Source organism: Bison bison, unplaced genomic scaffold (genome assembly GCF_000754665.1).
Source record: "Bison bison bison isolate TAMUID 2011002044 unplaced genomic scaffold, Bison_UMD1.0 scf7180017864335, whole genome shotgun sequence".
NCBI classification, from domain to species: Eukaryota; Metazoa; Chordata; class Mammalia; order Artiodactyla; family Bovidae; genus Bison; species Bison bison.
Genome location: NW_011494907.1, coordinates 571414 through 586714, shown reverse-complemented (window position 1 = coordinate 586714; position 15301 = coordinate 571414). Strand labels below are relative to the sequence as shown.

At 44.5% G+C, this 15301-nt stretch overlaps 1 protein-coding gene across 1 annotated transcript in view; it reads right to left on the bottom strand.

The window, feature by feature from the left end:
* The window catches only part of KIF16B (kinesin family member 16B), a 270569-nt gene that overhangs the window by 133505 nt on the left and 121763 nt on the right, over positions 1–15301 (bottom strand). Inside the window, exon 15 of the mRNA XM_010854070.1 lies at positions 1549–1631. Within this exon, the coding sequence (XP_010852372.1) occupies positions 1549–1631 (83 nt within the window). The remainder of the gene's footprint in view (positions 1–1548; positions 1632–15301) is intronic.

The window sequence follows — 15301 nt, the reverse complement described above, 5'->3', positions numbered from 1 at the left end:
ACACCATGGGTGAGGGACTGAGTGACTCAGGGCGGGGGGCTGAAACCCTGCGTGAGGGGCTGTGACTCGGGGCACGGGGCTGAAACCCTGCGTGAGGGGCTGTGACTCGGGGCACGGGGCTGAAACCCTGCGTGAGGGGCTGTGACTCGGGGCACGGGGCTGAAACCCTGCGTGAGGGGCTGTGACTCGGGTGGGGCCTGACACCCCGTGTGAGGGGCTGTGACTCAGGGAGGGGAGCTGACAACCCTGGGTGAGGAATGAGTGACTCGGGGTGGGGGGCTGACACCCCGTGTGAGGGGGTGTGACTTGGGGCAGGGGGCTGACACCCTGTGTGAGGGGCTGTGACTCGGGGCAGGGGGCTGACACCCTGTGTGAGGGACTGTGGGACTCAGGGCGGGGGGCTGACACCCTGTGTGAGGGGCTGTGGGACTCAGGGCGGGGGGCTGACACCCTGTGTGAGGGGCCGTGGGACTCAGGGCAGGGGGCTGACACCCTGTGTGAGGGGATGTGACTTGGGGCAGGGGTCCGACACCCTGTGTGAGGGGCCATGTGACTCGGGGCAGGGGGCTGATGCCCCATGTGAGGGGCTGTGACTCGGGGCGGGTGGCCGACGCCCCATGTGAGGGGCTGTGACTCGGGGCGGGGGGCTGACACCCCGTGTGAGGGGCCATGTGATTTGGTGTGGGGGGCTGACACCCTGTGTGAGGGGCCATGTGACTCGGGGTGGGGGGCTGACACCCCGTGTGAGGGGCTAACACATCTGGGCCGGCATTCAGGGCTCAAGTCCCTGATCCCCACTTGCTGGCCACAAGACAGGCCAGTCTTAGTCTCTCCTCTCACTCGTCTGTGACTTGGGGGCACCAACGGCCTCTGTGGACACAAAGTGGTTCACAGGGAGGCTCCGCACGGTGCCTGCCACACAGACATCTCTGCTCTGACTTGATTCTCTTTCTCCATCTAAGCTCAGCACGGTGCACTAGAGCTAGACAGACGTCTCTCCCTCTCACCCCTTCCCTTCCCTCTCTGCTCCTTGGCCCACATCCCCATCTAGGGCTTCAAGCGCCCCTGGATGTCCCCATCCAAACAAGCTGCAATCTCTTCCACGTGTTCACCTGTCCTAAACTCACCCCTTCTCTGCTTCACAGACCGATCAAAATCCAACTTACTGGGAATGAAAATAAGCAGTGAGCAAAGTTTTAGATGAAAGTGATTCTGATCTGGAAGTAACTCTTAAAACAGACACTCCCGAGTGGAGGGCACCCTCCACTTAATGTGAGAGGGTGTCCACCCCCTTTCGGGGGATGGGGACACAGGGCCTAAGAGGAGGCTGGAGAGCCGCCCGTCTCCTCCCATGCGGTACCTCTCTCGCTATTCTACTCCACCAGCCCACCGTCCGCGGGGAAACCAACTCCCTGGAGTCAATCCAGACTGCGGGCTGGTTCCTGCCCCAGGAAGTCTAATTGCTAGAGCCAAAGCAGAGACCCCTCTTCCCCCACCCCCAGCTCCCCCCAGAGTGGACCTGACTCCCTGAGATTCCACGCTGCTCACCTTCCTCTTCTCCCTGAGCTTGGCGGCCTCCTTTGGGTGGTTAAAACGAAACATGTTGGTTCTTCCCAAGAGGATCATGGCACCTAAGAACACACAGAAATAGCAATGAGTTTACAGTGAGCAACCTGGTCAGCGGAGGACACTCTAACATGGAATTCCACGGCTGAGATGGGATTCCCAGGAATGAGAGGAGGCTTTCATCCCAAAAGTCTGCTTATACCAGCCAATTCTAAACCTTCAAATGCTTTTATTTTTTACAGCCAAGTGTCACAATATTTATGTCACCCAGGGCAGAAGTGAGGGGTTTACGTACTACAAAATCATACAAGATTCAAAACTTAATATACAAATAATTAGACTTTTGACTGTTGAGAAGAAAAACAGAAAGCAGTTCACCAAAGAGATGTTGGGAAAGCAAACAAAGCCTAGGGTCACCAATTTAGGAAATGTTTATTAATGCCAATGAAGCAAAAACCTCAAAAGATGGTGCTTTCAAAAGAAAAAACACAGTGAAACTGCCAGAGCACAGGCCGCTGTTACTAAAATCTCCCTCAGAATTTGACAGGAAAGAAAACGTGCACGTGGAGCGTCTATTTCCTGTAAAGACGCTGCTCCTTGTGAAAATCCTGTTAAAACTGAAATGGCTACATTAGACACACAAGAAGGGCTCCTTCTGACTGACAAGGGTCCAAACTGTACAAAAGGCAAAAGGATGGAATGTAAATGCACAAGGGTGACAAAATCATTAGGTGCGGAGGCAACTTTCAGCTTGACTAAGCCAATAAGCAAAAAGGCACTTTCTAAGGTCGGAGCTGTCCAAAGCTTGCCCAGATGTCACAGGAAGCAGTGAACTCCCCGTCCCTGGAAGCAGTTAAAAGATGCACTATCTGAGTTGGTCCCACCCACCAATCAATGCAGGAGTCATAAGAGACGCAGGTTAGATCCCTGGGTTGGGAAGATCGCCTGAAGTAGGGCGTGGCAACCCACTCCAGGATTCTTGCCTGGAGAATCCCATGGACAGAGGAGCCTGGTGGGCTACAGTCCATAGGTTGCCCAGAGTTGGACATGACTGAAGCAACTTAGCACACAAGCACATATCACACCTGAGAGTCTATTAAGCCTTCAGAACAGACCCCATGTTCAACCTGTGCCCTGAAAATGAAGGCAGCATATGTGTGAAGATAAGACATTTGTATGAGGAGTCTTCAACCATGAAGGATCAAAGAGATGAGTTCATCAGGGTGCAGGATGGGGAGACAGACTCTGGCATCGAGGTCCTCTGCTGGGTCTCACAGGACAAGCAGAGAACAAGAGAGGTGCCCACGTGAGGGTGACCAGGGGAGGGGCTAGGCCTGAGACCAGAGATGGGTCTCCTGAGTCTGGAGAAAGGACAGTCAAGTCCAGCCAAAACACAGGGCATGTGAAATAGCAGCAAGAACCCATATTGGACAGATGAGGTAGAAAGAGACCGCAGAGAACTAGCAGCCAGGATAAAGAATTTGCAACACAAAGGTCAGAGAAAAAAATTCAGGTCCTGGATGTGTTTTGTGTGCCCCATGCAAATTTAAATTAAAAAAAAAAAAAAATCAACAGTGAAAACTCCATAGTTCTCAAATAAAAGTCTGAGTTTCTGGCTTCCCTTCAAAAATTAGGGGATCTGGTGTCAGGAGGTCAGTACTGTCACTGGGCTGCTGCCAGCTGCCTCCCCTGGACAGGGCACGTGACTTCTGGTTGGCCACAGCCATCAGTGTCTATTGGGTACCAGCTCCCCCTGGACCCTGAAGGTAGCATCAATATCCCACATGGCCACTCTGGAGCTTCAGACCAGCATATCCATATGCCTACTTCACATATGTCTCAGAATCTCAAAGGAGCTTCAAATCCAATACAGTTAAAACCTAATGGGTTTGGATCATAACCAAGGGAGTAACCAAAGTACTGGTTCTGGTGACTACTGTTATTTAGCAGAAATGGAGCCAAGAGCAGAAGGATACAGTTTGGGGAGACTCAGAAGGGCAGCAGTGGATATTATCCACCCAACAATCTGCTTATCTTCCTCACATAAAACTGTATTCATATATTTCCCAATTATGGAAAGGCACCATGACCATAATGAAGAAAGGTGTTTCCCGTGCCTTTTATGACTGGGACTCAAAACTGTGTGCCACACAGAAAGTCAAAAATCAAACAGCCGTGCCCAGGATATATGTGTATTTAATGCTCTTAAAGTGACATTAGAGATTAATCAGGCAATCTCATTTGAGGTGTTAATTACCTCTAATCGAATTTTTTTTTCCTGTTAATCAAATGTCCAGCCATGCAAGTTGAAAATTGCTAAAATATGTTAATGGAAAAATAGGATAGTATCTCAGAGACATATTTCATATTGTATTAAATGAATGAAAATAATCTTGCCACCCATGTATGTGCATGAAATACACATAAAAATCTCTTTGAGGAGTTATAAAAGAAAACAAAACCACCGGTGACTGTTCCTTGCTTCCATCCACATAATATGTAAAAACTGCTTGGCACGTAAAAGGGACTCCGTTAAGGCTGGTCCCTTCTCTTTCCTCCACTATATTCCTTTCCGGAACAAACCTACTGGCAGTGCTTCCTTCTTACAAGATGCCGCTGTGCATCCATTCACTCAACAGATACTGAGTGGGTACTTACTGTGCTCATCACTGTGACAAGCACTAGGGGTGAGGATGCAAAGAGGAACGAGTTAGACACACGCCTTGTCCTCAGGGAGCTTGTAAATAAGGAGAGAGAGGTCCCGTAGCAAACAACTTCACCAGCAAACGCAGAGCCGCAATCGAAGGAGCGAGGCGCTGCCTCGGGCTCATGGGGCACCTGAGAACGGAGCGGGGTGCAAGGAGAGGTTAGGAAGGATGCCCTGCGGGAGGCGGTGCCTCAGACAAGCGCGGGGCGGGGCGGCGGGGGGGGCGGGGCACAGGAGAGCAAATGCAGCAGAGACAGGAACAGACGATGATGATGGGAGACACAGAAGCAGAAACCGAGGACAGTACTGCCCAAGATGAGACTTGAGAGGCAGGGAGGGACAGGGCACGCGGAGTCCCTCAGCACACAGTGAGGCGCCTTGGATTTCATGTCCAGGCAACAGGAAGACCTGAAGGCCCTTGTGCAGCAGCAGCATCACGTGACTGGACTTGAGTTTCAAGTCCAACTCTTTCTACTGTTTGAAAAATGAACCAGAGAGCAAGAGGAGATGTAGATAAACAAGGCAGATGACTATTGCAGCTGTCTGGGTCAAAGATGCTGGCGGCTCAGCACTGGGTGAGAGGGAGGCATAAAAGGAAGGGAAATGAGCAGACTGGGAGACACCCGGAGATAACATGGCCAGGACTCATGCTGGTGAGGAAGACAGCTCTTGGCTGGGGAGCTGTTCACACTGAATGAGAACACCTGAAAAGGATCAAGCTTGGGTTGGGGCAGAAATACTGAGTTTGGTTTTAGACATAATGAATTTGAGATGCCTTTTGCAGGTAGAAGGGCGTGAAGCTCCAGAAGAAACGCTGGGAGCTCTCTCAATCTGTCCATCTACCAACCTACCCACCTTCATACCTACTTACTCATATACATATATACACATATATACACACATCAGATCAGATCAGATCAGTCGCTCTTTGCAACCCCATGAATCGCAGCACGCCAAGCCTCCCTGTCCATCACCAACTCCCGGAGTTCACCCAGACTCACGTCCATCGAGTCAGTGATGCCATCCAGCCATCTCATCCTCTGTCGTCCCCTTCTCCTCCTGCCCCCAATCCCTCCCAGCATCAGAGTCTTTTCCAATGAGTCAACTCTTCGCATGAGGTGGCCAAAGTACTGGAGTTTCAGCTTTAGCATCATTCCTTCCAAAGTAATCCCAGGGCTGATCTCCTTCAGTATGGACGGGTTGGATCTCCTTGCAGTCCAAGGGACTCTCAAGAGTCTTCTCCAACACCACAGTTCAAAAGCATCAATTCTTCAGTGCTCAGCCTTCTTCACAGTCCAACTCTCACATCCATACATGACTACAGGAAAAACCATAGCCTTGACTACTCATGCATATTTTTGATAATCTGGTGTTCTGTGCTGAAATATAGAATATTTTAAGACGTTTTCCTGATGCTGGCAAGTATACTTTTGAAAGAACCCCTGGTTTTTGTCAAGTACATTCTGTTAAATGATGGAAATGAAGAAATTTAGAAAGTTAAGAATTGCTTTTTAATCCTAACAATAACCAAAAAAAATTACATGAGATACAGACCTCAAAATATACAGACAGATGGCTACACACACATACATATGTATATCTCTATCTAAGATCTGTGCATATACACGTGTACATATAAACACATGCATCTCTACAGATACTAGGTAGGAATGTGTACACACACATGTGCATATATGTGTGTGCATGAGAGTGTGCTACATCTCTCTCTGTATTTGAGTCATCTCTAATAAAGGAAGCCACAGCTGTGGGAAAGTCACCTGGGGAGAGGACAGAAAGGTGGGAATCAAGAGAGCCCAATGCCGAGTACCTAAAGGAACTCGGCTTTTAACAGCTGAGTAGAAGAGGATGAACCCCTACAGTGAACAGAGAAGGGTCATCAGAGGCGGAGAAGGAAAACCTCAGAAGCCAGGGAAGTCATGGTCGGGGTCTCCCGAGCACACAACTCATTCAAGAAGTTTGTGTATTCTTCTGTATACTTGACCCATGAATCAACTACACTTCAATAAAACAAAACAGAAAGAGAAAAAGAAGTTGTCTGTGTATGAAGAGAAAGAGAGTTCATGCTGGCTGGAGCAGGGAGATGACAGATCCCATGGGATATTTTTGTTTAAAGGAGACTTGTGAGTATTTAAAAAGCAAAAAGCTGAAGGGAAAGAGGCAACGAAGGAATGGATGAGAGTGACTGGTGTGCGAGGCCTTCGTAAGAGACCCAGCGCCTGTGTTCCGCCTGCAGTAAAGCCTCAAGGGCTCAGGGCCCTCATCAAGTCCTCAACACTTCCTTCTAGATCTCAAATCTTCTAACTGTGATTGACTCCTTCATCTGAGGTTAATGCGGTTAATCACAGCAGATGGACTTTCTGTGATGCACTTAATTTGCATGTTCAGAGTGTAGCTAAACCTCCTTGAAATATATGATGGCATCTTTGAGATCCCTTGAGATCCTGTTAAATACTTGAGGACAGACAAATCCCAGGTAGTCTTAAAAGGGGATGGAGCAAAAACAACATTATAAAAGGTAGACAAAGACCCTCATTAACAGAAAAAACAGCTTTACTGACATCTCCTGTGAATGAAACCACTGAACAAGACTTCATAGGAGATTTTCCATCTTAATATTTCAGGCACGCTGAAAAAAATTAATCACATAAACATTTCTACTGATTTCTAAGGAGTGTCGTGATAATAATCACTAATATCACTATTACAGTTCTCAAATTTCATGTGAGATTTTTCTAGTTCTGCTACAGCCCAAATAAATCAACTGTTTGAAATCAAAAGGTGTCAAATAATTATTTCTGAGGCGATGGTGTTTGAATTATTTCATTCTAAGTTACCATTAATAAAAACACATAAGACAACTGTATTCCCAAAAGGACAAGGTCAAATGTAATATGAGCTTCCTGGCCAAAAAAAACAGGGGACCATTTGAAACTGTGCTTCAGGGCTCCAAATTCTGCATTTAATCCTAGTTCTGAAAGCCCCTCCTCAGCAACTTCCTCCCCATTATACACACAATATAAGGCCTTGCACAACCACTCTCAATGAAGGACAAGTTTTCATTTTCCATACAACAGTCAGAAAAGCAGGGTGCGATGAGGGGGTGGGAGGGAGGCTCAAGGGGCAAGGGATATGTGTATACTTACGGCTGACTCACAGTGTTGTATAGCAGAAACCAACACAATACGGTAAAGCAATTACCCTCCAATTAAAAATAAATTTTTAAAAAGTTTAAAGATTAAAAAAAAGAAAAGCAAAGCTCTTGTCTGGAAAAATTTTCTGGAATGGTATCACATGAAAAGTTGAGTGAGGTAGAACAGGTGAAGCTCTCATTTCCTAGTTCAAGCTAAAACAAACTTTCCTTGTGTATGATAATTTTAAGTCATATAAAGGATCTTTAAAACACTTAACACTAAAATAAGTTAAGATGACAGCACCAATTAGGGGACCTCAGTTCATTTCAGTTCAGTTGCTCAGTCGTGTCCTACTCTGCGACCCCATGAATCGCAGCACACCAGGCCTCCCTGTCCATCACCTGACAGAGTCTAATGTCCAATAACATGTGCCAATACTTAAGAACATTTGACATAATATGTCCTAGGTCTGGGACTCTTGTGACACTAGCTTTTAAGACACCTGAAATACAGCAATTTCCCTCTATCTCAAAAGTGGTTTTGGACAGCAAGACAGGGAAGACTTAAGATTTGTCATGGTGCTGGTGGAGGGTATGAAATTTTTACATGAACACTAACACATTCTTACAGGTCACATGGCCTGGGCCTAACAGCTGGCTCAGGTGAGTGCCTTGCACTGGGCATCAAACATAGCAGGTATAAAGCTTGTCATCAGATGGCCCATTAGCATTTGTGAAGGACGTAAATGCATGTGACACCTTACCAAACAGCCACCTGGGCCCTGTACTCTCCTTTTCAATGTTTATATTCAAATGTGGATTTGCAACTTGCTGCTTTAGATAAACCACTTTTTTACTTTATTTTTTTTACTTCGTCACTCAGTTGTGTTGGACTCTTTGCGACCTCATCGACTGTCCATGGAATTCTCCACGCCAGAATACTGGAGTGGGTAGCCTTTCCCTTCTCCAGAGGATCTTCCCAACCCAGGGATCAAACCCAGATCTCCCACATTGCAGGTGGATTCTTTACCTGCTGAGCCACAAGGGAAGCCCAAGAATACTAGAGTGGGTGGCCTATCCCTTCTCTAGGGGATCTTCCTGACCCAGAAATCACACCAGGGTCTCCTGCATTGCAGGCGGATACTTTACCAACTGAGCTATCAGGGAAGCCCCTTGTTCACTTCTGGTGAAGTGAAAATTGCAAATTATATTCTGGGACTCGGGAGAATAAAGAAAACTGATTTTCGGTCTTCATTATTGAGATTGCTAGCCAAATAATCAACAAGGATCATTTGCTCCAACTGTGTACACAGGTTTAGTGTGGAGCTTTATAAAATTTCAAGATGCGCCAGTCCCATCCCCACCAAAGCCATTTTTAGTTGCATGTGCGTGGATGTGGGGTGAGTGGGAGCTGAATCTTTTCCTCTTGAAGCCTCAGGGGAGATACAGTAGACAAGAAAATATTAGATACTGCAGCACTGAATGGAAGATAGTACACTAAGTGGTCAAACTCTCAGCACAGTGGCCCTTCAGTATCCATGGGGGTTTGTCCAGATCATTGCCTCCCCCCACCCCCAGGGAGACCAGTGTCCAGGACACTCAAGTCCCTTATGTAGAAGGGCCTGCTGCTGCTGCTGCTAAGTCACTATGTAGAAGGGCCTAGTACCTGCATATACCTATACACAGCCTCCTGTACACTTTAAACTACTCCAGCTTACTTAGAGTATCTAACAAAATGTAAATGCTATGTAAATAGTTGTAAATACAATGTAAATGATATGTAAATAACCGCCAGAGCATGGAAAATTTGAAGTTTTGCTTTCTGGAACTTTTTCTCTGAATAGTTTTAATCTGCAATTGTTGGCTGGATTCACTGGGATGCAAAACCACATACAGAGGGCTGACTGCCATTTTCTTTCCATTCATACCTAGTAGCTCATACTCTGTTACCAGCAATACAGCTTACTCTGTCAGTAACAATCTCAACTATTCAGCTCTTGCTTCCAACACCCACCAAGCTGTCCATATTCTAGCCTTCCTTCCAAAATGCCCTCTTCTCCCCTCTCCCTAAACATGGACAGTCTCCTAACTGCATCAACTCCTTTTCTTTACGGCTCACCCTCAAGCCTCCTCTGGACTACATAAAAACTGGGCTGTCCTTCACCTCCATGAATACGTTCTTGTTGCCCTGACTGGTGAGCACCTTCTGCAGAAAATCCATGCCACCAGCCTGGGATCTGGGAATGCTACAAATCTGCCACGACTCAGCAGCCAAGGTTACTTGGTCTCCCGCTACTCTGCTCCCCACCTCACCCACTTTCTAGCCTTTAGATAATTCTTCATTAGACACTTTGGCCAAGTATATCTAAGTCACTTTTCACCAAGGACCATTATGACAAATTCATTCATTTCGGAACTCAGCTTTGGGTAAATCTGTCCTTTCTCATCAGTCTGAAGCTGCTCTAGAGGACAAGTTTTGGTTCTGCCCATCGTGGAGCAGCACCCTCCACCTCAGTTGTGAGAGATCACGAATAATAAATGTAAAGATGCAGACAAGAGAAGAGAAGGGTTTAAAGAAACTGACATATGGTTGTCTCCTGGGCCAAAGCCTGGGGCAAGAACGTGTGGTCACCCTTGGTCTTCATTCTAGAGTGTGCATCAGAGTCACCTGTAGGACTTGTGGGGTCAAAAGAATCTAGATTGCTTGGCCCATCTCCAGATGTTCTGATTAGGTGGGTCAGCGATGGGGCCTAGGAAATTGCATTTTGAAAGGCTCCCCCGCCCCAGGTAATGCTGACCGTGCTGATCTGGGGACACACTAAAACTGCTGGCTTTGGGTATAGTCTTTAAGAATAGTTAGGTCTCTGATGCTCAACAGTCTCTCCTGAAGTAATCATACACATGCAAGTGACAGATGTCAGCTTTGCGGATCTCCAATTAGAGGAAGATGTCTAATGACAGCTTAAGGGTAAGGGCAAGGGAGTTGAAAGGGAGATGAGACAGTGTGATCTGCTGGCTTTTTGTGAAGTGTGGAAGGTCTCTTCTGTTCTCCAGACAGCTTGGCTAAACTGCTTGAAAATTCATTTCCCTTTCTAGTTGCACTAAAATTCTTTTGTAATTTGTCATTGAAAATTCATAGCAGCCCTTCAGCAGATGAGAATGCTATCAAGGCTCCTGAGCTCCACTCCACCTGCTCCCTCCAAGAGCTGGAATACATGCAAGTACATTTTGGCGCTGAAGCATGGCACATTCAAATGCACTGAAGGGTGAAGTCCCTGGACGGACTTGCTGCAGCACTGCTCACAGGAGAGGTGAGCAAGCAATGGCTCTGACAAACCAGCCAGACTAGTGGAGTCTACTGCTGCTGAATGGAAAATTCATTACGTTTAGCAACGATCACCTTTAATATATACATACTGGAGTAAAAAGAAAAAAAATAATTAAAGTAAGAAAGAACAGTTCCTAGCAATTATAAGACAAACGTTGAAATACATTTTTAACGATACCTCATTTGGTTTTTGTACATTTCATATTAAACATATGAAAAAATGGAAAAAAAAAAAACAACTAAGATCTGAGACTCTATCAAAAACAACTCAAGGCCCAGGGATTAGACACCTGAGTCAATGCATCCTTTATTCTCTGGCAAAGGCCTCCTCTTTCTATGGAATCATGGGAGTGAGGGAAGCTACACTTCATAGAACACATCCACTGAAGAGCAAGGTTAGATGCGACGCTGCAAATCCCACCACTGTCCCTAGAGGGACCCAAGAAAGAGGCGAAAAGCTTCAGGTGCAGAGTCCTAGACATATACAATATACATGTCATCACAGTTACTTTTCAGAGTATTAGCAAATACGTTTCTTTCTAATGACTTTACCAGATTAAAACATTCCTGTAATTAAGGCAGAGGAACTACTATTTATGCAATCTGAATGAAGTTAAGGCAGTTGACCGATACAGGTAAAAAAATTTCCCCTGCCAATGGTGACAATCTGCTAAACACAGATAAATCTCCTACTAGTTGTTCTTGCCTGGAGAATCCCAGGGACGGGGGAGCCTGGTGGGCTGCCGTCTAGGGGGTCGCACAGAGTCGGACACGACTGAAGTGACTTAGCATTACTTGACATTCACAAGTGTATTAAGTAATTTTTATAAGGAAATGGGAATTACTACATGATGTGCTTTTTAATGGCACAGCCTAACCAGCACATTTCCAAATGAATACTAATATACTAATGAAAGAGACATTTAAATACCAAGTATCAGCAATATTTACTGGGGCTTCCCACATGGCTCAGTAATACAGAATCTGCAAGGTAGGAGACGTGTGTTCAATCCCTAAGTTGAGAAGATTCCCTGAAAGAAAATGGCAACCTACTACAGTATTCTTGCCTGGGAAATCTCATGGACAGAGGAGCCTGGCAGGTTACAGTCCACAGAGTCACAGAGAGTTGGACATGATTGAGTGACTGAGCATGCAAGCACCAGCAATATACTGGTGGTGGTGGTTTAGACACTAAGTCGTGTCCGACTCTTGCGACCCCATGGACAGAAGAGCCTGGCAGGCTACATACAGTCCATGGGATTCTCCAGGCAAGAATGCTGGAGTGGGTCGCCATTTCCTTCTCCAGGGGACCTTCCCAACCCAGGAATCGAACCCGGGTCTCCTGCACTGTAGGTGGATTCTTTACCAACTGAGCTACAAGGGAAGCCCAACAGTATACTAGAGACTGGAAAAAGATAGGAAGCTGCCAGTGAACCATAAACCCAGTCAAATGCAGAGTTAATACAGTGAAATCATGTTATATTTTAATATCTGCAGTCTCTGTTCTTGATACCTTTACTTAAAAATAGTTTCATGAAAAAAAATTTTTTTAAATTTTTAAAAAAATGACTTCATGAGTAAAAAAGCCAAGGTAGTTTTTGGAGTATGAATACCCTGCTGTTTTTAATCTATGTTCCTGTTATTATTAGGTTTTAATAAAGTGCATATACCTTTTGAGGAGTTTGTTTTTTTTTTTTTCTTTAAAAATAAAATCTTATAGCTGAACATGCTCCTGAATTTCTGCCTGATTAAGCCCCTCCTCACTTCTCTCCAAAGATTAATACTATTCTAAAATAGGCATGTGTCCATAAGATCCAGCAATCCCACTCCTGGGTATATACCCAGACAAAGCCACAATTCTAAAAGGTACATGCACCCAACGTTCATAGCAGCACCAGCTACAATACCCAGGACGTGGAAGCAATCTAAATATCCATCGACAGGTGAACAGATAACTAGGAGATGTGGTACATACATAGAATGGAATATCACTCAGCCATTAAAAAGAATGAAATAATGTATTTGCAGTAACATTGATGGACCTAGAGAAAAACAAATACCATATGATATCACTTAGACGTAGAATCTAAAATACTACACAAATGAACATATGTATGAAATGGAGACAGACTCACGGCATAAAGAACAGACTTGTGGTTGCCAAGGGAGAGGGGAGTAAAGGAGGGATGGCGTGGGAGCTTGGGATTACTGAATGGATAAATAACAAGGCCCAACTGTGGAACACAGAGAACTATATTCAATATCCTGTGACAAACCATAATGGAAGAGAATATGTAAAAGAACACATATGTATAACTGAGTCACTTTGCTGCATAGCAGAAATTAAACACAACAGTGTAAGTCAACTATACTTCAACAAAATTTTTGAAGAAGTAGGCATGTGTCTCATTCATATCTTTTTATTTTGGCTACATGTTTTGTAACCACAAACAATATATAATATTTTCTCTGTTTAAAAAACATGTTCCAGTTCTTACTTTAGTAATCCTCGAAAAAAAAAATTTTTTCAAGAAAATTTAAATGGAGAATTCTAACCCTTACTTTTCCAAAGAAAAGTACACGCTTTTCCCTTGAAGGGATCTTACAGTCTTAAAGTGTGCAGGGTTTTTTTTTTTTAAGTTACCATTTTACCTCTCTTCTGTAATGCCCTGAAACATAAAGTCAGCTTACGTTTCTCTGCCCTAAGACCTACTATGGCATTTATATTTAATGCACTGTGTTTTAATGCTTTAGCATTTCTCTGTCAATTTCATTAACATCCACACTGAGAAAGCTGCTGAGCAACAGAGTAGAATTCCAGAGGAACTCAGCCCATCAGGCCTGAAAACCATGCCACCAGGGTAATAAAACAATTAAGAGTGCCCGAAGGGGAAGATAGTCCTGACAATTCAAGTTAACCTTAAATGCCAATTAGGACTCCTACTTTCCTTGGACATGTCGTAGCTTCCATGCAAAGTTCAAAAATTTAGTTCTAGCCATTCCTAAAACTCGAATAGGCATATTTTTCAGATGGACTTTATAAGTTTTAAGATTTTAAAATCACTTAATGAAAACACTGCACAGGAGATATTTATTATTTACCTTCCATGCTCCATTCCACAAGAGAACCAGAGACATAATCATCACTACATAAACAGACGGCAATGGAATGATGAAGGAATAACACTATTAGATAGCATCCCGGACTCAGTGGACGAGAACATGAGCTCACTTGGAAGCTTGGCGTGCTCTGGTCCATGGGGTCACAAAGAGCTGGACATGACTTAATGACTGAACAACAATGGAATTATAAGCCATTTCCATGAACTAAATGAATAAGCTAGTAATTTTTACGGGATGAGGAAGGTAACTCCAATACAAAACACTAAATTTTAGGCTGTTCACATATGAAACAAGATATGCTCTAAAAGTCCCTTTTTCAATACGTCGTTTAGAACTCTGGAATCATTTTCTCACAAAAATATCATTACACATAACAGTCAGCTTCCAGGAAAATCCACAAGTGACTAACCCATAACATGGCAGGTGGTCACTGGAATTTCATTAGGTTGCTCAGCAGCCTTCTCAGCATCCAATGGCCAGGACTGTGGGTGCTGTAAGTTCTAGATGCTCCAGGGAAACACGACTGGAGCAGGGAATGCACAGGAGGAGACTGCCTGATGGCCGGAAAACACAGCCAGGTAGATCCAGCAGTTGACACCGACATCTGTGGGCTATTTGTATTCAAGCACTGCTCATGCTAAAGAATGTCCCCAAACCAATCTCAACTGTAACTCCTTCTCTAACTCCCTGTGAGTGATTCCACAGACACACCAGGCTGCATCTGGAAGAGCAATGCACTCAGAAGTCCTGGAGCCAGACAACAGAATTCTGTGGGCCTCTTTTCCACCCAGTTTTAAATCAGTATCTTCAAAGGCCCTTTGTGCCCAAAATGATCAAAACAGATGATTATAGAATAAATATAAGAAAGGGTTTTTTTCCTTTCTGTTTTTGAGCAGTTAATGTATACAGCTATGTTCAGAATTTTATACATGAATAACACAGTTCAACAAGCACGTAAATTAAAAATCTTCAATTTTATTGGAGAAAATAGATGAAAATTCAAATATGAGAAGAGGCATAGTGAATAAACCCTAGTGTCAAGATGGAAATACTTTTTTTTAAATGTGAGCAAACTGAATGAAATTAGAATCTTAACTTCTCAAAGGACATTTTAGTACAACAAAACAATTCTAAAATTTCTTTGAAAAAATTAAGAGGCATGAATAGCAGAAAAACTACCCAGATAAAAACAGAAATTATAGCATATTATAATATAATATAATATATAAGTATTCTAGGACTGATGATGAAGCTGAAACTCCAATACTTTGGCCACTTGATGCAAAGAGCTGACTCATTTGAAAAGACCCTGATGCTGGAAAGATTGAAGGCAAAAGGAGAAGGGGCAGCAGAGGATGAGATGGTTAGATAGCACCCCCAACTCAATGAACATGCATCTGAGCAGACTCTGAGAGAGAGAAGAAGA